The 20866-nt window shown below is 43.8% G+C and overlaps 1 protein-coding gene across 3 annotated transcripts in view; it reads right to left on the bottom strand.

Moving 5' to 3' along the window:
- LOC126426950 (ankyrin-3-like) overlaps positions 1–20866 on the bottom strand; it is a 71113-nt gene that overhangs the window by 4379 nt on the left and 45868 nt on the right. For 2 of the 3 annotated variants that reach the window (XM_050089064.1, XM_050089063.1), the window contains exons 2-3: positions 15876–16449; positions 11701–11847 (exon numbers count right to left, since the gene is read on the bottom strand). In XM_050089064.1, coding sequence (XP_049945021.1) covers positions 11701–11847; positions 15876–16438 — 710 coding nt within the window. In that variant the 5' untranslated portion in view covers positions 16439–16449. Of the gene's footprint in view, positions 1–11700; positions 11848–15875; positions 18774–20866 lie in introns of those variants that run through there. The other variant, XM_050089065.1, reaches the window with a different exon arrangement.

The raw sequence follows: 20866 nt of genomic DNA, 5'->3' as shown, positions 1-20866 counted from the left end.
GATATGTTGAGTATTTTAAAGCTAGTATATAGTTAAAATGACAAAATCATCATATTTCGCGTAATTTGTTTACATTTACTTCTGTAACAATAGCTGATGCTGACCAGTTGACTTGGCAGCGTAGTGGTGTGGTTTCTGACTCCCATGTTGGAGGTTATGGGTTCGTATACCTGTATTTCCTCTTACATTGTATATTTACATTTTATCAAACTGAGCTATTGCAGCCGCTTATGCCACTCATATTTAATCGCTTTCGTCAATTTATCTGATTTTTAGTGAGAAATTAATGCAGTTGCATAGTAATTTTTAGGAGTAGTAGGCCTACTCGGTAAATAATTTTACGAATAATAAAATTAAAATTAAATTTATGCTTTAGAGATCCGGAAGACGTGCACAATGCTGTGGAGCAAGAAGTTTGCAAAAGCTATCTCTGACAGCTTTAGAAACTGTGCCGCCGAAAGAAAGAAAGTCGACCGAACCGCATGTACAGACTGCGTTCATGAACCCACTGAAGTAGTGAATAAGGATTTGGAAATTAAGGAACTGAGGGCCGAGATTGAACTTTTAAAAAAACTGAATGCACAGAAAGAAGCGGCACTAAAAAATGTGATGCAGCCTTACGAAGTAAAACGAAAGATCTCCGACGTGTTCTTTCGTCGAAGCGAGCAGAAGAGTCATCTGACGTGAAAGCAAAAGTCGTATTGCACAAAAGTGTAAATAGTGTATTGTCAAAGTGTTTTACACCGGCACAAATAAGATGTCTATTAAATGAAAATAAAAGGGCAAAGTGGAATTCGGAGGACATTGCCCATCCATTAACTTTAAGAGCTCTGTCACCTAAAGCATACACTTATTTCCGAAAGCGAGAAATTCCTTTGCCTTGCAGGGCAACCCTTCAGAAACGGACGAAGGAATTTAAATACAGAGCGGGTATTCTTTAAGATATCCTGTGTTCATTGAATGAGGGGTCAGGCAGACGAGTGTCTCTCGCACCCCGCATTTACATTGATGCCACCCTTACCATCTGACACTCCACTGAGAACTCCTGAGGACGTGATTTTGAACGTGGCTCAAAATTTTGTCTTTCTGCGCTGCAGTGCATGGCAAACGATTCTGAAAATGTGCGCTCGCTTCATCAGGTAGAATACTAACGGTATTGAATTACCAATGTATGATTTGGCACGATATGAAATTATACTGTGGGACCTTACTTCTTCCACGGGGTGATTAAATGGAAATACGTATGCACATATTCTTACTAACATCGAGCCTATTCTTCTGGAGATAGTTCCGTGGACAACCGACAGTGTATGTGGATCGAACACGACCACTGCCCAGACTCTTCGCCTGCTCCAAAGCGACCAATGAATGGAAAGTTTCCTGGCCGTTGTATGGGACGGAATGCTGCAGTACAAAGGCCAGCCAGGTGCCCTGATATGACTCAAATGGATTTCTTTCTACGGGGAGCACTGAAAGATAGAGTCTGTCATGAACCCCAGGTATGTCAGATGATACGCGCCAGACCACACGACAACGTATCATCCAATGTAGCTTGTCCAGTACATCTCTCTCGCTCAAACAGCGATTCCAAATGTGTCTAGCAGTCGATGGTGTGCTATTTCATCATATTGTTCATTAAAATGTGAAACCACACTTCACTAAGGAAAGTATTTAGTTTGTGGATGACAAGGCATCAGTTGTTTTGAATAAATGTTTAGCTTATTTAAAATCTATTCCGTCTACGTACAATTTCGAGTAGTTTCTGATTTCTAATTGACAGCAGGCCTTTTGCGCTGTAGAACCACCCGGGTGCTTCCAGGCAGAGACAGGCTGAGCTGACAGAAGGTCATGGGATAGCGATATCTACACATACAGATGGCAGCAGTATCGCGTATACAAGGTATAAAAGGGCGGCGAGTTGGCCGCGCTGTCACCTCTACTGCGGTGGCTCCTGGGAAAGTCTTTCCGACGTCTTGATGGCCGCACGACGGGTTTTAACAGACGTCGATTGCGGAATGATAGAGCTTGCCTATGACTTGATATTTTTAAAATGTACAGTATCCAATGTATCGATATTTAGTAAAATACCGTTATCTGCTCCCCATGTATCGAGGAAAGTATGGATATATCAGCGCCAAATCATCAACGTGCCTGCCTATAAAAATATGGGCTGCACGTTGTAAGTACACTGCCGGTTTTAGAGCTGTTCGTTGGAGTATTGATTTATTATTGGATACTCTGTACATCAACAAGCTATCCCCCTCAGAGCAAGAACTGAAAGGAAAACGACGGATGTTCACGCCTCCCGACAACCACCGTGCAAGCTGCGGTAACTGCATGTAAGTGGCACACTGAAAGGTGTCTCGTGGGTCCATCGTTCGGTTTCGTCACGTATCGAATTTGTCCGCAACACTTCAAGTCGACTTCCCTGCTTTTTCATTTCTGCAAACGCCAGCGACCCTGCAGCTGTAGCGCCAAAACTGTGAGGTGAATCTGAAAGTTTGCCGTTTCTGTTGGTAGCGCTGGGCGCCGATTACGCCAGCAGTTCCCCGAGTCCACTGCAGCGACCAGTTTTGTCGTTTAGATTTTTGTTCATTTTCAACGTCTGTTTTTGAAGAATGTCGATGTGAAGAAAGAGCACACTAGTTCCGATAAAAATTGTGTAACGCAACTGGTGTCCTGTTTCTTCACATTTGAAATCGTCTTATTCCATTCAAACCGCCCCTCCCCCCGGGGCAATGGGTGTCACATATACTTGCCTCACATAATCAAAATTACACACTGGACCTGATGAAAGTTCAAAAAGCGACAACACTCCTTTACACAGTGAAAGTAAAATTGTGCCTCAGTACAAATTCAAAAAAGCAACTTCAATATTTTCCGGAAACTGTGAAAAAAATCTAAATTAGAGAGACTGTCTTTAGTTGCCGTGGCGAGAAGACTTATTTCTAGTGATGCAGAATGTTGTCTAAATAATACACCACTGGCCATTAAAATTGCTAAACCACGAAGATGAAGTGCTACAGACGCGACATTTAACCGACAGGAAGAAGATGCTGTGACATGCAAATGATTAGCTTTTCAGAGCATTGACACAAGGTTGACGCCGGTGGCGACACCTACAACGTGCTGACATCAGGAAAGTTTCCAACCGATTCCTCATACACAAACAGCAGTAGACTGGCGTTGCCTGGTGAAACGTTGTTGTGATGCCTCGTCTAAGGAGGAGAAATGCGTACCATCACGTTTCCGACTTCGATAAAGGTCGGATTGCAGCCTATCGCGATTGCGGTTTATCGTATCGCGACATTGCTGCTTGCGTTGGTCGAGATCCATTGACTGTTAGCAGAATATGGAATCGGTGGGTTCAGGAGGGTAATACGGAACGCCGTGCTGGATCCCAACGGCCTCTTATCACTAGCAGTCAAGGTGACAGCCATCTTATCCGCATGGCTGTAAGGGATCGTGCAGCCACGTCTCGATCCCTGCGTCAGCAGATGGGGACGTTTGCAAGACAACAACCATCTGCACGAACAGTTCGACGACGTTTCCAGCAGCACGGACTATCAGCTCGGAGACCGTGGGTGCGGTTACCGTTGACGCTGAATCACAGAGAGGAGCGCCTGCGATGGTGTACTCTACGACGAAACTGGGTGCACGAATGGCAAAACGTTATGTTTTCGGATGAATCCAGGTTCTGTTTACAGCATCATGATGGTCGCATCCGTGTTTGGCGACATCGCGGTGAACGCACATTGGAAGCGTGTATTCGTCATCGCCATACTAGCCTATCACCTGGCGTGATGGTATGGGGTCCCATCGGTTACACGCCTCGGTCACCTCTTTTTCGCACTGACGGCACTTTGAACAGTGGACGTTACATTTCAGATGTGTTGCGACCCGTGGCTCAACCCTTTATTCGATCCCTGCTGATCCCTACATTTCAGCAGGATAATGCACGACCGCATGTTGCAGGTCTTGTACGGGCCTTTCTGGATACAGAAAATGTTCGACTGCTGCCCTGGCCAGCACATTCTCCAGATCTCTCACCAATTGAAAACGTCTGGTCAATGGTGGCCGAGCAACTGGCTCTTCACAATACACCAGTCACTACTCTTGATGAACTGTGGCATCGTGTTGAAGCTGCACGAGCAGCTGTACCTGTACACGCCATCCAAGCTCTGACTCAATGCCCAAGCGTATCACGGCCGTTATTACGGCCAGAGGTGGTTGTTCTGGGTACTGATTTCTCAGGAACTATGCACCCAAATTGAGTGAAAATGTAATCACATGTCAGTTCTAGTATAATATATTTGTCCAATCAATACCCATTTATTATCTGCTTTTCTTCTTGGTGTAGCAATTTTAATGGTCAGTAGTGTATCTTCCAACGGAAATCGTAGGGTCAGTATTGCCTCATATTCCTAGACATCAACAAAACCCAAACTGATATTCCCCGACATCAGCTTCTACGAGTTTTTCCATTATTCTGCAAGGAGCTGATGTTCATACTTTGCAACCCAATGACTTAACTGGTATCTCATTAGTGCTCACACCTGTCACCAACTGCTTTCTTTGGAACTGAAATCTCATATTATTTTTGAAATGTGAGGGTATTTCGCCTCCCTCATACATCTTGCACACTAGATGGGAGATTTGTGTCATACCATATGGGAGAGTTTTGCCATGCCTTACTCTCCCAAAACTGTCAGTAGCTCTGAGAACACCACACACACACACACACACACACACACACACACACAATTTCTACACAGTCCTCCTTAGCCATTTTCCACTTCTCGTCAATAATTTGTTAAACATTCATATTTCCTTTTGCCTACTTTATTTGCTGAATTTTTATAGTTTCTTCTTTTTACAGCTGAACTCAGTATCTCCTGCATTAACCAAGGATTTCTATTTGGCCCTGTTATTTACCTATTTGATCTTTTTCTACCTTCTCTGAAAGCTACCAATTCATCCCCAACAACTTTATTCTTTGTTTTTCATTGTCCTAGTTTGTTATTGTGTGTGCTGTAAGTCCATTGCTTCCTTCTCTAACATTAAGTTTCTCACTTTTTTCGTTGTAACATAACCTGTTGTGTTTGCATCCTAAACATTTCCCCACTTCTTACCTTTCCAAGTCTTGCATCTCATCCTGGTGTTCAATTTTTTTCTGCTTTGTTTCACATTCTCTACGGAGCATACTGATTTTGATATCAGCATGTGCCGCATAATTATTACTATCATCCTGGACACTAAGTATACAATTCGACACTATCAATGATGTTTTCAGTGTGCATGTAATACATGTAGGTGTGTGTCATCTTATATTTAGCGTTTTTAAATTTTTTTTACTTGTAGCTATGTACTTCCTGTGCCAAATTACGCATTATTACCCACATGATTTGTATGCACGAAAATTGAAAAATTTATGTTTGTTGCCTGGCAATTGAAATTTCGTAAACAGATCTCGTCGCAAAGAAAACCGCCTTTGTTTCAGTGACTGCCACACCAACTCGCGAATCATGTCAGTGACACTCACCCATATTGCGCCATAACACGAAATGAACTGCCCTTCTTTGCACTTTTTCGCTGTCCTCCGCCAATCGTACCTGGTAAGGATCCCACACCGCCCAGCAATATTCCAGCAGAGGACGTACAAGTGTAATGTAGGCTCTCTTTGGTAGGTTTGTCGCATCTTCCAAGTTTCTGCCAACAAAGCGCAGTCTTTGTTTCGTCTTTCCCACAATATTATCGATGTGGTCATTCCAATTTAAGTTGCTCATAATTGTAATTCCTAGGTATTTAGTCGAATTGACAGCCCTTAAATTTCTGCAATTTATCGTATATCCAAAATTAAGCAGATTCCTCTTAGTACCCACGTCGATGACCTCGCACTTTTCTTTGTTTGGTGCCAACTGACACTTCTCGCATCATAAAGAAATTCTCTCTAGAACATTTTGTAATTGGAATTGATCGTCTGATGATTTTACTGGAAATTACAGCATCTTCTGCAAACAGTCTAAGGGGCAGCTCAAATTATCACCTAGACCCTTTATGTAAATCAGGAACGGCAGAGGGCCTATGACACTACCTTGCGGAACGCCGTATATGACTTCTATTCTACTCGATGATTTGCCGTCTATCAGTATGAACTGTGACATCTCTGCGAGGAAATCAAGAATCCAGTCACACAACAGAGACGATACTTCATACGTATCAAATTTGATTAATACTGGATGTATACGTGGACAAGGAAAAATTCCCAGATTTCCCGCTTAAAAATACACTCTCCCACATGAAAACACTTTTTCCGTCTTAAGTGACGGTATATTATCCCTCGGAAGTGCAAAACTTATCAATTCTTTGAATGGTTATGGACATGGGCGTAGAATTTCCTGGCACTTTAGAAAACGAAACTCAGGGAAAAAGACACGTTTTGGAAATATCTTTGACGTGCAGCAACATGTACGTTGCGTATTTTCGTATTACGACAGCACACATTGAAATTCCACCAAACACCACATGTTACTTTCCGAATCACTGAAATCGAGATTGCGATGCGCTTTTGTAAGCCAGTCACAGCTCATGTCACGTGATCTCGCCAGCTCATGACAGCGAGTACTCAGGGCATAGGATGCGTGATGTAGTCAGCCAATAGCAACATCCCTGTTAAGCAGCGGTAACACACAAGTTAATGGCTTACATTAATATACATAGTGTTGCTACAAGAAAAGCAAAGCTTCCACATATAATATTGGTCACTAAGGTTAATAAGCTGCAAGAGAAGCTTATCTTTCGAAATGATGTCGATTTTTTGCGCGTGTTACACTTTCAGATACATCACACAAATGTGGCACTAAAATTTTTAATAATGACAAATGTCTGATCTCCAGGGTTGGAAATTCTTGTAAATGGCTTGTCATCAAAGAGTTGATTTTTAAATGGAGTGAAACACACTGTGATTTAAGAATTTCATGGTACATCCTCGCGCATAGTCCAACTTACGTTAAAGGATATTTACTTTGAAAGTAACGCTTGTCAAACCAGCATTAGCAATATTTTTCCACGACCTGCTGGAAACAGGTTCGTTCCAGCAGCTGCCGGAGAGCGCCAGGTAAGAGGTGCCCCGAGCTTGCGCAGCTAACATGACGTAGGAAGCCCGTATGTACGTACGTGTAAAACATTGAAAGATCTTACATTACGTTGTAAAAGCAGTAAGACGTCACAGGGTACTCCAAGAGATCAGAACTTCGTGAACCATACTAAAATGTGCACATTTAAACTGGTGCTTAAAGCGCACATTCGTATGTCCAGATTCACATGTAAATTTTCTTGGAGTACCAGTGCTGCATTATCTAATGTTTGGTTCTTTATTATGGCATAATGCCATACGTGCTAGAAGATGAAAACTTGCACTTGAAATACAGCGACTAGTTGAAACTAGCCAGTACTGTGGAATTAAAAATTTCGTTTCAAATACATTGGATGCCTCTGCGGAAAAGGTTAATAAAAGCCGAATTACTTCAGCAAAGCGACAAAAATTACTTCATTGTTCTGCAAGATAATTAATGCTTGACTGTCAGAGAGGTGGAAATTGTATTAAAATCTGGAACTAATGACATATTTTAATCTTCCATAATTGTGTGAACGTATTTTAATTCACTTGATATATCCCAGCCACAGAAACCACTCTCTTTCATTTGACATGACAGCAGTGAACAAAGAGGAAACAGCAAAGTCACTAAATGTGAACACAGATCACCCCCCCCCCCCCCGTTCCTCGAGCGCTTGAGATAGGGCGTCAAAAAAAACTTTTCAAAAAATGTTCATTTTGTAGAGCACTTCTTCCTGAAGAGTCCTATGCATAAAACATATAACTTCGAACGAAGAAATTTAAGACGCGTTATTTGGTCTTAAGTGTGCTGAAGTGCAGTGCCACGCCTCTTCACACAGCGTTCTCTTACTGCACTGCACATCACTGCACTTCGCACTGTGGGACTCAAATGTGTATTTTGTAACGGATGCCATCGAAGTACATTCAGGACAGCGAAAATTAAAATGTCCTTTGATTTTAAACAAAATAACCTCGCAATTAATACTGGATGGAATTATTTGTAACCGGAAGAAGAAGAACTCTTCAGAAAATCTGGATTCTTTACTGCCTAATAGCTGATAACTTTCTGTTCTGTGTGACATAGAATCAAGTATAGGATAGACAAAACCAGATAAGACAAGAGACAAGCAAGACAGTACATATTTCTTCAATCCTTGCGTTCTTTTCTCACTAATCTTGCTCCAGCTTTACTTGCCGTGCTTTCCTTTCTGCGAAAGAATCTGTTACCTAATCAAAATTCGTCAAATGTTTTGCTACGTGAAAAATCGAGATGTCGTTGTCTAATACTCAAAAAGCTTTTAATACAAATAGTACCAATGACTGGTGTTTCTCGATCTCATTACGTCTATTTTCACTGTTTGCAGGACGAAAGAAAATAGGCCTTTCTAATATTGCAGCAGCTGTAACACACACGAAACAAGCGAGATTGTTTTGCTAATAAGGGTCATTTTTATAATATGGCAGAATAGAACTCTGCCAAGTAATAATATGAAATGCCTGTTTGGCCTACTACAAGCGAAAGGCTTTATGTTAGGAAATAGTTTCATGTTTCATTCATAAGCTCCAGTTTCTTAAGCATGAGCTCGAAAAGTAGAAAAGTAGTAGTAGGAAATTTTTGTATAAATTTGGAACCGCCCCGTTTCTTCCCCTTCCTCGTTCTAACAAAAGCTTCTCATCCCTAAATCTGTAACTATTCCTATCATTGTCAAAGCTCAATTCTCCAGTTAACTCTACTAACTCTGCCAGAATCACCGGTTTAGTAATTATTCAGCGATTATTCTCCGGTTAGGCGTTATTACGTGTTCGTACAATGCGTTTTCTGCGCTACTCCCAGAATGGAATTTAAGCGGCTGCTAACCAGGAAATGTACAACTTGCCCTCTCTAGTGTAGCGACCTGGTCAAAAATTTTCTGTCAAACTTTCATTTTCTTTGATACAGCGACAAGATAATACGTTAATATGTCGTATCTGTTATTCCTGTTAGTCATTCATTTCCACTCTGGTAGTCTGAATCTATGGACGTAGCTATTCGCTCATCATCTGCATACCAGTCAGTCACACACACATATTACATTCACCCGTGCGGCTTTATTCCGCTCAGCTCGTGTAGCCCCGTCCCCTTTTGTCTGCAGGAAAGTTTATTTCCAGATGCGACGAGGATTCCCCTGGCAGGTACGTCACGTACACTATGCACGCATTCAAAAATCAACTTATGATTCATTCAGAATTCAACTTAGAATGTGATCAAAAATGTTCAAAAAGCAACAGGGATGAGCTTCAAACTCTTTTGAATAATCGATAGACCAATGTGCTCTAGATGCTAGGCGCTTTGTGAAACAAGGTTATTTTTCCTCAACAATACGAATTTGCCCCCCTCGCCACCGAAATTGCCGCCCGGTTCAGATACTCCGGTTTGCTGCGTACAGAACCAACAGCGACATTCCTGTTTCCAGAAGCGGGAGAAGGTACTACTCTGACGCGACTCAACTGCGCATGCGCGTGGTTCCGCTTGTAACTGCTTAAATGAATCTGATGTGAACAGTTGAGACTTAACGCTCATCGGAGGTAATTTGTTGTTACTAAGCACTGCATTGTCTTCTTACAGCCTTTCACACATTTTGCTGTTGGCAGACGCTTGTATGAGCGCTGTGTGTTTTTTGTTTATATATGAAGCATTTCCTTTGGAATTTATATTTCATTCCCTCGTTCATATTTTGTTGCTGCAGTATTATTCTGCAGTAGCGGAATACAGTAATGTCCTTTGTTAGAGTATCGGTTATTACCAGTCAAAATGACAAAAAATTAAATGAAAACTAAATCAATGGAAAACTCCCGGGACTCTAGAAAATTCCCCTGTTTTTCCTGGTTTTCCTGCAGATGAAAAAATTCCTGGGGCTTTCCTGGATCTTCCGGGCCGTATACACCACGTAATAGTCTCTTGTTACGAATGGTATCAAAACCCTTCTGGAAATCATTTTCTTCGAGGTGAGTCATAATGTTCGAGTACAGTGTATTCTCCAAAATCCTACAGCAAATTGAGGTCAGTAATATGTGTCTGTAATTCAATAGGTTACTCCTATTTCCTTTCTTGAGTATTGGTGTGACCTGTGCTACTTTCCAGGCTTTAGGAACAGACCTTTCGCCAAGTGAACGGTTGTATATGATTGCTAAGAAAGGCACTATTGTGTCTGCATACTCTGAAAGGAACCTGATTCGTATTCCATCTGGACCAGAAGACTTGCCTTTCTTAAGTGATTCGAGTTGTATCGCAACACCTAAAGTATATACTTTTATGTCACTCACGCCAACAGCTGTTCTGGTTTCGAATTCTTGAATAGTTACTTTGTCTTTTTTCGTGAAGGAATTAAGGAAAACTGTATTTAGTAACTCAGCTGTAGTGGCACCATCATCATTGTGGAAACTCTGCTGTTGGTTATATATAAAAATAAAAGTTAACTATACCATGGAATTATACAAAACTTCTCCTCTGTGAATCAAATCCACTACTCATCACACCTGGTGACCTCCATCATCCATCGAATACAGGAGTTTGTTTACGAGTGACGAGCCATACAGTGCTGTACGCATCTCCACTCAGCCACACCCACTGCATTTCTTACTTCTCGAGAGCAGATACCTCAACCATTAGACCAGCTGAGTGCGTTTGCTGGCGTAACTGGAAATGCCATTGTGGATGATGTTTTTTACCCATGGTTTGCAAACACCACCACCAGAGGTTCTCATGTACATCCTCTGAAGTAGGATAACATTCACCGATTAGATTTCCCTTTTGATACTCTTCCCACAAGTCCCCCGGGATAAACTCTAGTGCAAGTGTCGATGAGAAGCTGAGTCGGAAGAGGAGGTGTACTCAGGCAGCCTACTGCTCAAGGAGACTGCCTGCAATAAGCAGCAAATCTGGGTTCCTGTTCCAGTGCGGCACAGATTTTCAGTAGTCACTACAGATGTAACTGACCAGGGAACCATTTAAGGAATATTCGAATTACATTTTAAGACATACCCAAAACAAGCTGTATCCTCATTACTGTACTAAATATTAACTTTTTGTCATTATTACTTGTATTTCTGTTTACGTTTCTTTCTCCATTTCTTCCTGAGTGTCTTCAATAACTTATATCTACAACCATTCACATAAGTTTTGTTGAGTGGAATTGTGTGAAAAATCCCGTTTCCACGCCCATTTAATTCAGAATCAATTTGTAAGACACACAATCATCACTCAAAACAAAATCTAGATTCAACGCATCAATATATAAAGAATCTTTGGGAGTGGGTATGATTTGTATGGGACACTTCCTACGTAACTACAGTTGAGTGACTCTGAACTGAACGTAATTCTCACGGCAAATACAGAGAACGAGAAATCTTCTGCATATGTGCTCAATCTTCAAAATATCATAGCCAAAAAAGTGAGAAAGGAGTAATGTTTAATGGCAACTGTAACCTCTATCCAAAAACTGAAGGAATCTGTATTTTATTTTATTTAGTATATCGGCTGATTAATGCCAAAATAAGCAGTACTGTGAGGGTAAGACTTGGGCACGTGTGGCAACACAACTCACCGGAAGCGCGAGACGGCTGCGTCATCAGGTGGAGGGGTGTGTCGGGCAGACGTGGGAGGCGCAGCTGCAGCAGGAGACCGGCTGTGGCCGCTGTGGGGTTGACTGTCAGAGTTGGGGGTGGACCCGCCCCCTGTGGCGGTCGGCGAACTGCACAGAGAAACACTGTGTGGGTGGGCGTGTTCACACAGGGGCTCACTGCAGGCGGTACAGCTGAGGGACTGTCCACCGGGGCAACAGAACACTCAGTGCCAACAACACCAGCCTGTCACTTAACGTGACTGTGCCACCAATTAACTGGTCTTTTTCTGCACTACTTCTGCTATATTCCCCACTGGCGTAGCTTAAGATGCAAAACAACAAATTGTTCAAAATGAAGCACAAACCAAATTCCAAACATAAGGGCCAACAATTTTGCTGCCCTGACAGAACAACTTTCAGACAGAATTTAGAAGCAGTTAAAGTCAACTGGCTGCTACTTTTGGTTGTGAGGTAATTTGAAAACTGATATATGGTTGCTAAATTATATCACAGGAGGAAGAGAGAGAGAGAGAGAGAGAGAGAGAGAGAGAGAGAGAGAGAGAGAGAGAGAAACAAACTGATAAGTTGGGGTATCAACTTACTGTTGAAACTATATGGTCATGGATATGCAGGCGCTGTTTGATGTGAAGCCCGAGGGAATGAAGAAGATGGACAAGAATTACAAGAGCTATGCTATAAAAGTTATCGAGAGTATATTCAAAATCTGCATTTGAGTAAAGCAAATAGAACTGTATATATGCATGTAATGTCTCCACATTTCGATTCATTGAAAAGACAGCAGTGGTGATGTGCTTCTTAAACAACAATTTTCGAATTGAGCAGTTTGCAGTAGAGGCCAACATTAAAAGAAAAAAATGGGTTACGCAGTGTATGCAATTTTATCTGATGGACAACGTTTACAACTTGTGAAGTAACCTGTAGTCTATTGAATATGGATTTTTTTTTAAATTGAAAAGGAAACAAAATAGACTTGTATGGAGCATATGTATCCGAGAGACAGAGGCAACAAATGATAGCTGGATGAAAACGTCACATCAATACTGACGTTGTGGGAGATATGTCGTACACCTGTAGGTGGACAGCGAATATAATCTGCTGTATCCCAGTAGCGGAAAACCTCATAGGATTCCGTGGACGATCTCTGGTAACGCCATGGGGAACTTCAAACAAGACAGGGGGGGGGGGGGGCAGAGATTGCCTGTCTGTTTAGTGAAAGGGAATGCACGGAAAATATTCAGGGCGATAGTTGAACAGAGACGAGAAGGAAATGTGATTGTAAGGCACAGCCTTGAGTGTGACAATATTACTGTGCTGGCTGCATTATTCTCTTCTTGTTTGACCCCAGTGTGCACGACTAGCCCCAGTGCTCATGGCTCCTGCTTTACTGGATATCTCAGGGAGTCATACCCTACTCTTTGGGGCCAGTCACCTAGGGGTAGCGTCTTTTTTAGTAATCAGGAAAGTCCAGAGTCCCAGGTTTGAACCTCACCATCACTTGAATTTTGAATACGAATAATCAGCATTGGTGTCTGAAGACTTCCAGCATCAGGTGTCACCCTCTTTCAGCCAACAGCTTTTCCAAAGAGGGCGGAGGGGCCGACAGAGGTTCAGGGCACTCTCTTTCCCTTGAGGTCTGAAACTGCTCCTAAATGAGGAAAAATTGGCAATGATCAACACCGTGAGGATACAGAAGGCAATGTAAACAACTGCTTAAAGATACATAACGTGCATCAACATGACATGTGGCATGTGATTCAATAAGAGCCATAACGGTCTCTCCATTAGCAAAAGACTAGTCCCCCATTCAAACCTCCAGGCGAGGTGGCCCAAGAGGGAGGTGACCACGAGAAAAAGGTTGAGTAACCAACGAAAGGATAACATTCTATGATTCGGGAGCTGGAAAGTGAGGAGTTCGAATGTGGTTGGAAGCCAGAAAATAAGAAACGTATTTCTGGTCACATGAGAATAGGATAGTAGCAACAGCAGTAGGATTCAGTGTCAATAGAAAGGCAGGGAGGAAAGTGAGTATAGTTATGTTATCGTGAGAATCAAAAGCAAACCAACAACATGCATAGTTCAGGTATACATGATGGCGTCGCAAGTTGAAGGTGAAGAGAGAGAAAAAGTGAGGATATTGAACAGGTAATTCAGTACTATGTAATAGTCATGGAGAGACTGAAACGCGATTGTAGGGGAAGGAGTAGAAGAAAGGGTTACACGAGAATATATACTTGATAATAGGAATAGGAGAGAAGAAAGGCTAGTTAAGTTCTACAGTAAATTTATCCTCGTAATAGCTGGTATAGTCTGTTCAAAAATCACTAGACGAGGGGGTATACTTGGAAAAGAATCAAAATACGGGAGGTTTAAACTCACACCATATTATTGTCAGGCAAACATTTTGAAATCAGATACTGGGCTGTAAAGCATACCCAGGAGTAGATATAGAGACATAAGAATTTAGCAGTGATTAAGAGTAAGCTGAATTTTACGAGACTCGTCAGGAGCAATCGATGTACAAAGAGGTGGAATACAGTAGTACTAAGGAAAGAAGAGATGAGATTTATGTTCTCTGAGGCTACAGATACTGCAATAATAAGCAGCTCAATAGGTAGTTCAGTAGAATAGGAATGGATTTCTCTAACAACGACAGTAACAGAAGTTGGAAAGAAAAACGTAGGTACAAGGAAGCTAACTGCGAAGAAACCATGGAAAATATAAGAAATCCTTCAGTTGATCAATCAAAGAAAAAAGTTCAAAAATATTCAGGAAAATTCAGTAATAGAGAAATATGTTACTTAGGAATTAAATGAATAGGAAGTGCAGAGAAGCTAAGGCGAAATGGCTGCACGAAAAATGTGAAGAAATCAAAGAAGAAATGAGTCTTGGGACGACTGACGCAGCATATAGAAAAGTCAAAGCAATCTTCCACGGAATTAAAAGCAAGCGTGGTAACATTAAGAGCACAATGGGAATTCCAGTGTTAAACACAGAGGCGAGATCGGAAAGTTGGAAGGAGTACACTGAAGGCCTCTCTGATTGGAACAACTTGTCGGATGGCGTGACAGAAGAACAAGCAGGAGTCGGTATGGAAAACAGTGGTGATTAGAATCAGAATTTAAAAGCGCTTTGGAAAATTTAAGATCAAAGAAGGCATAAGGTATAGACAACATTCAATCAGAAGTTCTAAAATCATTGGGAGAGGTGGCAAAAGGTCTATTCTCACTGGTGTGTAGAATGTATGAGTCTGGCAATATACAATCTGACTTTGAGAGAAATATAATCTGCACGATTTGGAAGACTGCAAGAGCAGAGAAGCGTGAGAATTATCGCACAATCAGCTTAACAGCTGAAGCATCCACGTTTCTGACAAGGATAATACACAAGAGAATGAAAAGAAAATTGAAGTTCCGTGACGTTCATAGGATTTGTGGTCCTGGAGAAAGCGTTCTGCAATATCAAGTGGTTCAAGATGTTAGAAATTCTGACAAAAATACATGTAAGCTATAGGAGAAGACGAGTAATTTGCAATATGTACAAGAGGCAAGAAGGTAAAATAAGAGTGGAAGACCAAGAATGAAGTATTCGGATTAAAAAGGGTGTCAGACAGGGATGTAATTCTTTGCCCCTACTGTTCAATCTATACATCGAAGAAGCGATGATGGAAATAATGGAAAGATTGTAGAGTGGAATTAATAAAATTCAGGGTGAAATGATATAAGATTTGCTGATGACTGATTCCCTCAGTGACAGTGAAGAAGAATTACAGGGTTTGCTGAATGGAATGAACAGTCTAATGAGTACAGAATATGGAATCAGAGTAAATCAAAGAAAGGCGAAATTGATAAGAAGCAGAAGAAGTGAAAACAGCGAGAGACTTAGCATCGTGACCGACGATCAGTAAGTAGATGACATTAAGGTCTTATGCTATGTAGGCAGCAAAGAAACCCACGGCGGACAAAGCAGGGACGAACATAGCAGGGACGAACAAAGCAGGGACGAACAAAGCAGGGACGAACAAAGCAGGGACGAACAAAGCAGGGACGAACAAAGCAAGGACGAACAAAGCAAGGACGAACAAAGCAAGGACGACGTCAAATTCACACTAGCACTGCCAAAAAGGGAATCGTGCTTACCTGGCTTCTGCCGGTGGCTCACCGAGCATACTGCAGACTTCAATGACTTCTTGTGGGTACTCGAGCACAGCGTCCGCCCAGCCCCGCGTGGCCATCACCTGCGGGTGGTCCTTTATGAAGGCGACGGCAGCCCTGGAGGCGTCCGGGCACGAGTGCCTCACTGCCGTGACGGCCGTCGCCGCTGCGGTCTCGACGGCCAACTGCGAGATCAGCTGCCGCTCGCAGGCAGCCTTCAGGGCCGACAAGCCGTATTTGTCGGCCGCCGAGAGCAGCTGGGCGGCCGTGTCGGGCAGCTGGGGGGCCTGCAGGGTATACGTGTAGGCGACCAGGAGCCTCAGCACCGGGCCCTCCACGTCGTCGATGCTCACCTGGCCGCAGCTGGCCTCCAGCATGTCGTGCGCGAACATCGCTTCGAACACGGGGCTCGCGGCCGCCAACACGGCCCTGTGAGCCGCCACCCTCGTCTCGCCCGCCACCAGCGTCACCAGGGCGTCTTCACCCCCATCTACCAGGGCGGCCAGGGCCTCGGTTGTGTTGTTCTGAACCTCCGTAACTGCCGACATGGTGGGTGGTCCTGAAACACAGTGCCACTGAGCAGCCCTCACACTGCACCCTCAACACTTGTACGAGGCGCATGCATACCTGTATGAAACAGCAGCTGTGAAAGTGTTGTCCACCCTAAATCAATTGCAACGTCACCAGTTTCCTTCAAATGACAAGGGCCCGTACTGCTTTGCGATCACCTAAGGTTTGTAACTACCACTGCGGTGCTACGATAGACTGCTTTCACCTTCTAAAAATGTTATCGTTCTCAGTCAAAAGATGGTTTATTTATGTCATAGCAAAAAAATTAACAAAGCAACAAACGTGTTTCAGCCATAAAGTTACACGACTTATATTTAAATCCAAGTTGGTGGCACCTCTAACTAGGAAAAATTTTCTTCCTCCTTATCTCAAGTTCCTCAGATCCATGACACCTGATCACAAGCAATGTACATCTAATGCAGAAATCAGTTTCCTCGGTGAATGTCTCAGGGTAGGCACGATTAAACTTGACCGGCCACCATGGCCGAGTGGTTCTAGGCGCTTCAATCCGGAACCACGCGCCTGCTACGGTCACAGGTTCAAATCCTGCCTCGGGCATGGGTGTGTGTGATGTCCTTAGGTTAGTTAGGTTTAAGTAGTTCTAGGTTCTATTGGACTGATGACATCCGATGTTAAGTCCCATAGAGGTCAGAGCCATTTGAGCGGTTTTGAACCACTAGTCTAAATTCATTGGTATGTTTAACTCTCCTTTGAACAGATTGATACCTGCGTCTTCTTTCTTCAGAAAAAGATGCAGCGCCCACCTCCGTGGTAAAGAATGCTGCATAATACAATCATAAATCATGTCGCCATTTTATCCGATTGTTGCGAGCTATGGTGTACCCAGGTATTTCCAGGTTGAGCAGTTTAGGAATGAAACTCGTTGCCTCCATTTCCAGAACGTGTGTTGTGGAACTTTCGCACAAATATAAATTTGCATCTCCTTTTGGCGTGGACGTGTTTGTAGAGCATCTTTGCCCCACAGAACGTTCGGGTACTTATTAGATGACACATACGTCATGGCTGAACCAAAGCAAGATCTGCCATACCTCCGACATCACTCTTGACTCTCCTGGTCGTATGAGGGGCAAACGACGGAGTCAGTGAAATAGTTCCACACCCTACAGTGTAAACTGGCTTCCGAAATTCAGACAAGTGGGTTTTGCGAGAACGGCGTCCACTTTTTTCGAAACGTGCCGAATCAGAATCTCCATTCCACCAGCGTAAGACGTCTGCCGGACCGTTACGGTGCTAGCAGAGCGCCAAAGAATTCGTCCGAAGGCTTCTGTCGCGCCCGCCCGACTTGGATCGAGACGCCGAGGCAGTGCTGAACAGAGCGTAGCGCCGGAGGTCAGCGCAGGGTCGCAGGCCAACACGTACACTGCAGGCTTCTGGAAGCCACCCGACCAACCCAAGTCTTCCTTTCCCATCCCTCGTTAGTTGTACATTTGTTTCCGTTTTATGTCGCTTTGTGGTTTTTTCGCCTCCCCATACAAAGTATGCACTCAATGTTATAGGCTCAAAAATTTGGACACTGGCGTTGTAATCGCATAATGAACGACTTTTTACTGTTGTTTAAAGGCGTTGTTACCGTATTTTCCTACACCCAAGTGGTGTTGCATGTCAATAAACTAAGTGGTAAAAGCTGTAAAGCCGTTCACATTTCCATACAGTCTTCGAGCATCGACATGTTCCTCGTCTAAGAAACAGACGTCATTGTCTTATAAATCTTTAATGTATCCCGAGATCAGTGGTGTAGTTTTCTACTTTATTGTGACACTCGCAATGCGACTGTAGTTTAGACTGAGCTTTCGCAGATTCTTTCACTCAAACGGTTTTCTAGGTAATCACAAACTTGCCAAGATACTGAGCGGGATCGCGTCTGAATTATTAGAAGACAGAGAGCCATGGTCCCGATCACCTTCAGCATATTTTGGAGACACAATCTTCGTACGTGTCTGCGCCATGTAACTGGCAGAGAAACGTGTGTGAAATGCAAGTAGTGGCCTGCAGGAGGAGCTGGCCACTGTCCGCGAACAGCTGAACGTGTTGATGGCCGTGGTCAGCCGTCTTCAGGCTGCTGCCTCTGAGTGTAGCGGCAGTGGGGAGTCTGGTGCGTCGCAAGGTACACCCCAGGTGTTACACATGCGTCACCCACTGTCCCTGCTGTCGAGACATCTTCGCGGGTACAGGGCGCGGTTGGGCCACCCTCTCCCCAAGGGGAGCGGCGGTTTCAGCGTCGTTCGCGGCGCACGAGGCGGAGGGTCAATGTGGAGGCTGGTTGTGTGGCAACGCCCGATCTGCCTGTGAGTGGACATGTGGCTGCTCCTTCAGCAAGGTCCGAGCAGGCACACGGGGGGAGGGGTTTATTAGTTATTGGGAGCTCCAACGATAGGCGGGTGATGGAGCCCCTTAGGATAGCAGAAAGGTCGGGGAAGAAGGCCAGTGTTCACTCTGCTTGCCGGGGGGTCTCATCCGAGATGTGGAGGAGGCCCTGCCTGCGGCGATAGAGAGCATTGGGTGCACCCGATTGCAAATTGTTGCTCATGTCGGCACCAATGACTCCTGCCGTCTGGGTTCAGAGGTCATCGTCAGTTCGTACAGGCGGTTGGCGGAATTGGTGAAGGCAGAAAGCCTCGCTCGCGGGGTAGAATCAGAGCTAACTATTTGTAGTATCGTTCCCAGAACCGATCGCGGTCCTCTGGTTTGGAGCCGAGTGGAAGGCTTAAACTAGAGGCTCAGACGATTCTGCGGAGATTTGGGGTGCAAATTTCTCGACCTCCGCTATCGGGTGGAGAAACGTAGGGCCCCCTGAATAGGTCAGGCGTGCACTACACGTGAAGCGGCTACAAGGGTAGCGGACTATGTGTGGAGTGCACATGGGAGTTTTTTAGGTTAGAGAATTCCCTCCCTAGGCCTGACAGGATGCCTCCTGAGACGCGGCAAGGTAGGAGTAGGCAAAATGCAACAGGGAATAACAATATTAATGTGCTAATAGTAAACTGCAAGAGCGTCTATAGAGAGGTCCCAGAACTGTTCTCATTAATAAACGGTCATAACGCCCATATAGTACTAGGGACAAAGTTGGCTGAAACTAGACGTAAACAGTAATTAAATCCTAAACTTTGATTGGAATGTATACCGCAGAGACAGGCTGGACAGTCAAGGGGGGAGGCGTGTTTATAGTGATAAGAAGTGCTATAGTATCGAAGGAAATTGACGGAGATCCGGAATGTGAAATGATCTGGGTGTAGCTCACGGTTAAAAAAATGGTTCAAATGGCTCTGAGCACTATGGGACTTAACGTCTGTGGTCATCAGTCCCCTAGAACTTAGAACTACTTAAACCTAACTAACCTAAGGACATCACACACATCCATGCCCGAGGCAGGATTCGAACCTGCGACCGTAGCAGTCGCGCGGTTCCGGACTGCGCGCCTAGAACCGCTAGACCACCGCGGCCGGCCACGGTTAAAGTAGGCTCAGACATAGTAATTGGATGTCTCTATAGGCCCCCTGGCTCAGCAGCTGTTGTGGCTGAGCACCTGAAGGATAATTTGGAAAATATTTCGAGTAGATTTCCCCACAATGTTATAGTTCTGGGTGGAGATTTTAATTTGCCGTATATAGACTGGGAGACAAACATAGATAACGGGTGGCAGGGACAAAGAATTCAGTGAAATTTTTGTAAGTGCTTTATCTGAAAACTACCTTGAGCAGTTAACAGAGAACTGACTCGTGGCGATAACATATTGGACCACCTGGTGACAAACAGACCCGAACTATTTGAAACAGTTAACGCAGAACAGGGAATCGGCCATCATAAAGCGGTTACGGCATCGATGATTTCAGCCGTAAATAGAAATATTAAAAAAGGTAGGAAGATTTTTCTGTTTAGCAAAAGTGACAAAAAGCAGATTACATAGTACCTGACGGCTCAACACAAAAGTTTTGTCTCACGTACAGATAGTGTTGAGGATCAGAGGACAAAGTTCAAAACCATCGTACAATATGCGTTAGATGAGTATGTGCCAAGCAAGATCGTTAGAGATGGGAAAGAGCCACCGTGGTACAACAACCGAGTTAGAAAATTGCGGAAGCAAAGGGAACTTCACAGCAAACATAAACATAGCCAAAGACCCTTGCGGACAAACAAAAATTACGCGAAGCGAAATGTAGTGTGAGGAGGGCTATGCGAGAGGCGTTCAATCAATTCCAAAGTAAAGTTCTATGTACTGGCTTGGCAGAAAATCCTAAGAAATTTTGGTCCTATGTCAAAGCGGTAGGCGGATCAAAACAATGTCCACTCTGCGACCTAAATGGTACTGAAACAGAGGATGACAGACTAAAGGCCGAAATACTGACTTTTTCCAAAGCTGTTTCACAGAGGAAGACTGCACTGTAGTT

Source organism: Schistocerca serialis, chromosome 11 (genome assembly GCF_023864345.2).
Source record: "Schistocerca serialis cubense isolate TAMUIC-IGC-003099 chromosome 11, iqSchSeri2.2, whole genome shotgun sequence".
NCBI lineage: Eukaryota > Metazoa > Arthropoda > Insecta > Orthoptera > Acrididae > Schistocerca > Schistocerca serialis.
Note: the sequence above shows the minus strand (reverse complement) of the source record. Positions and strands in the feature narration are given on the sequence as shown.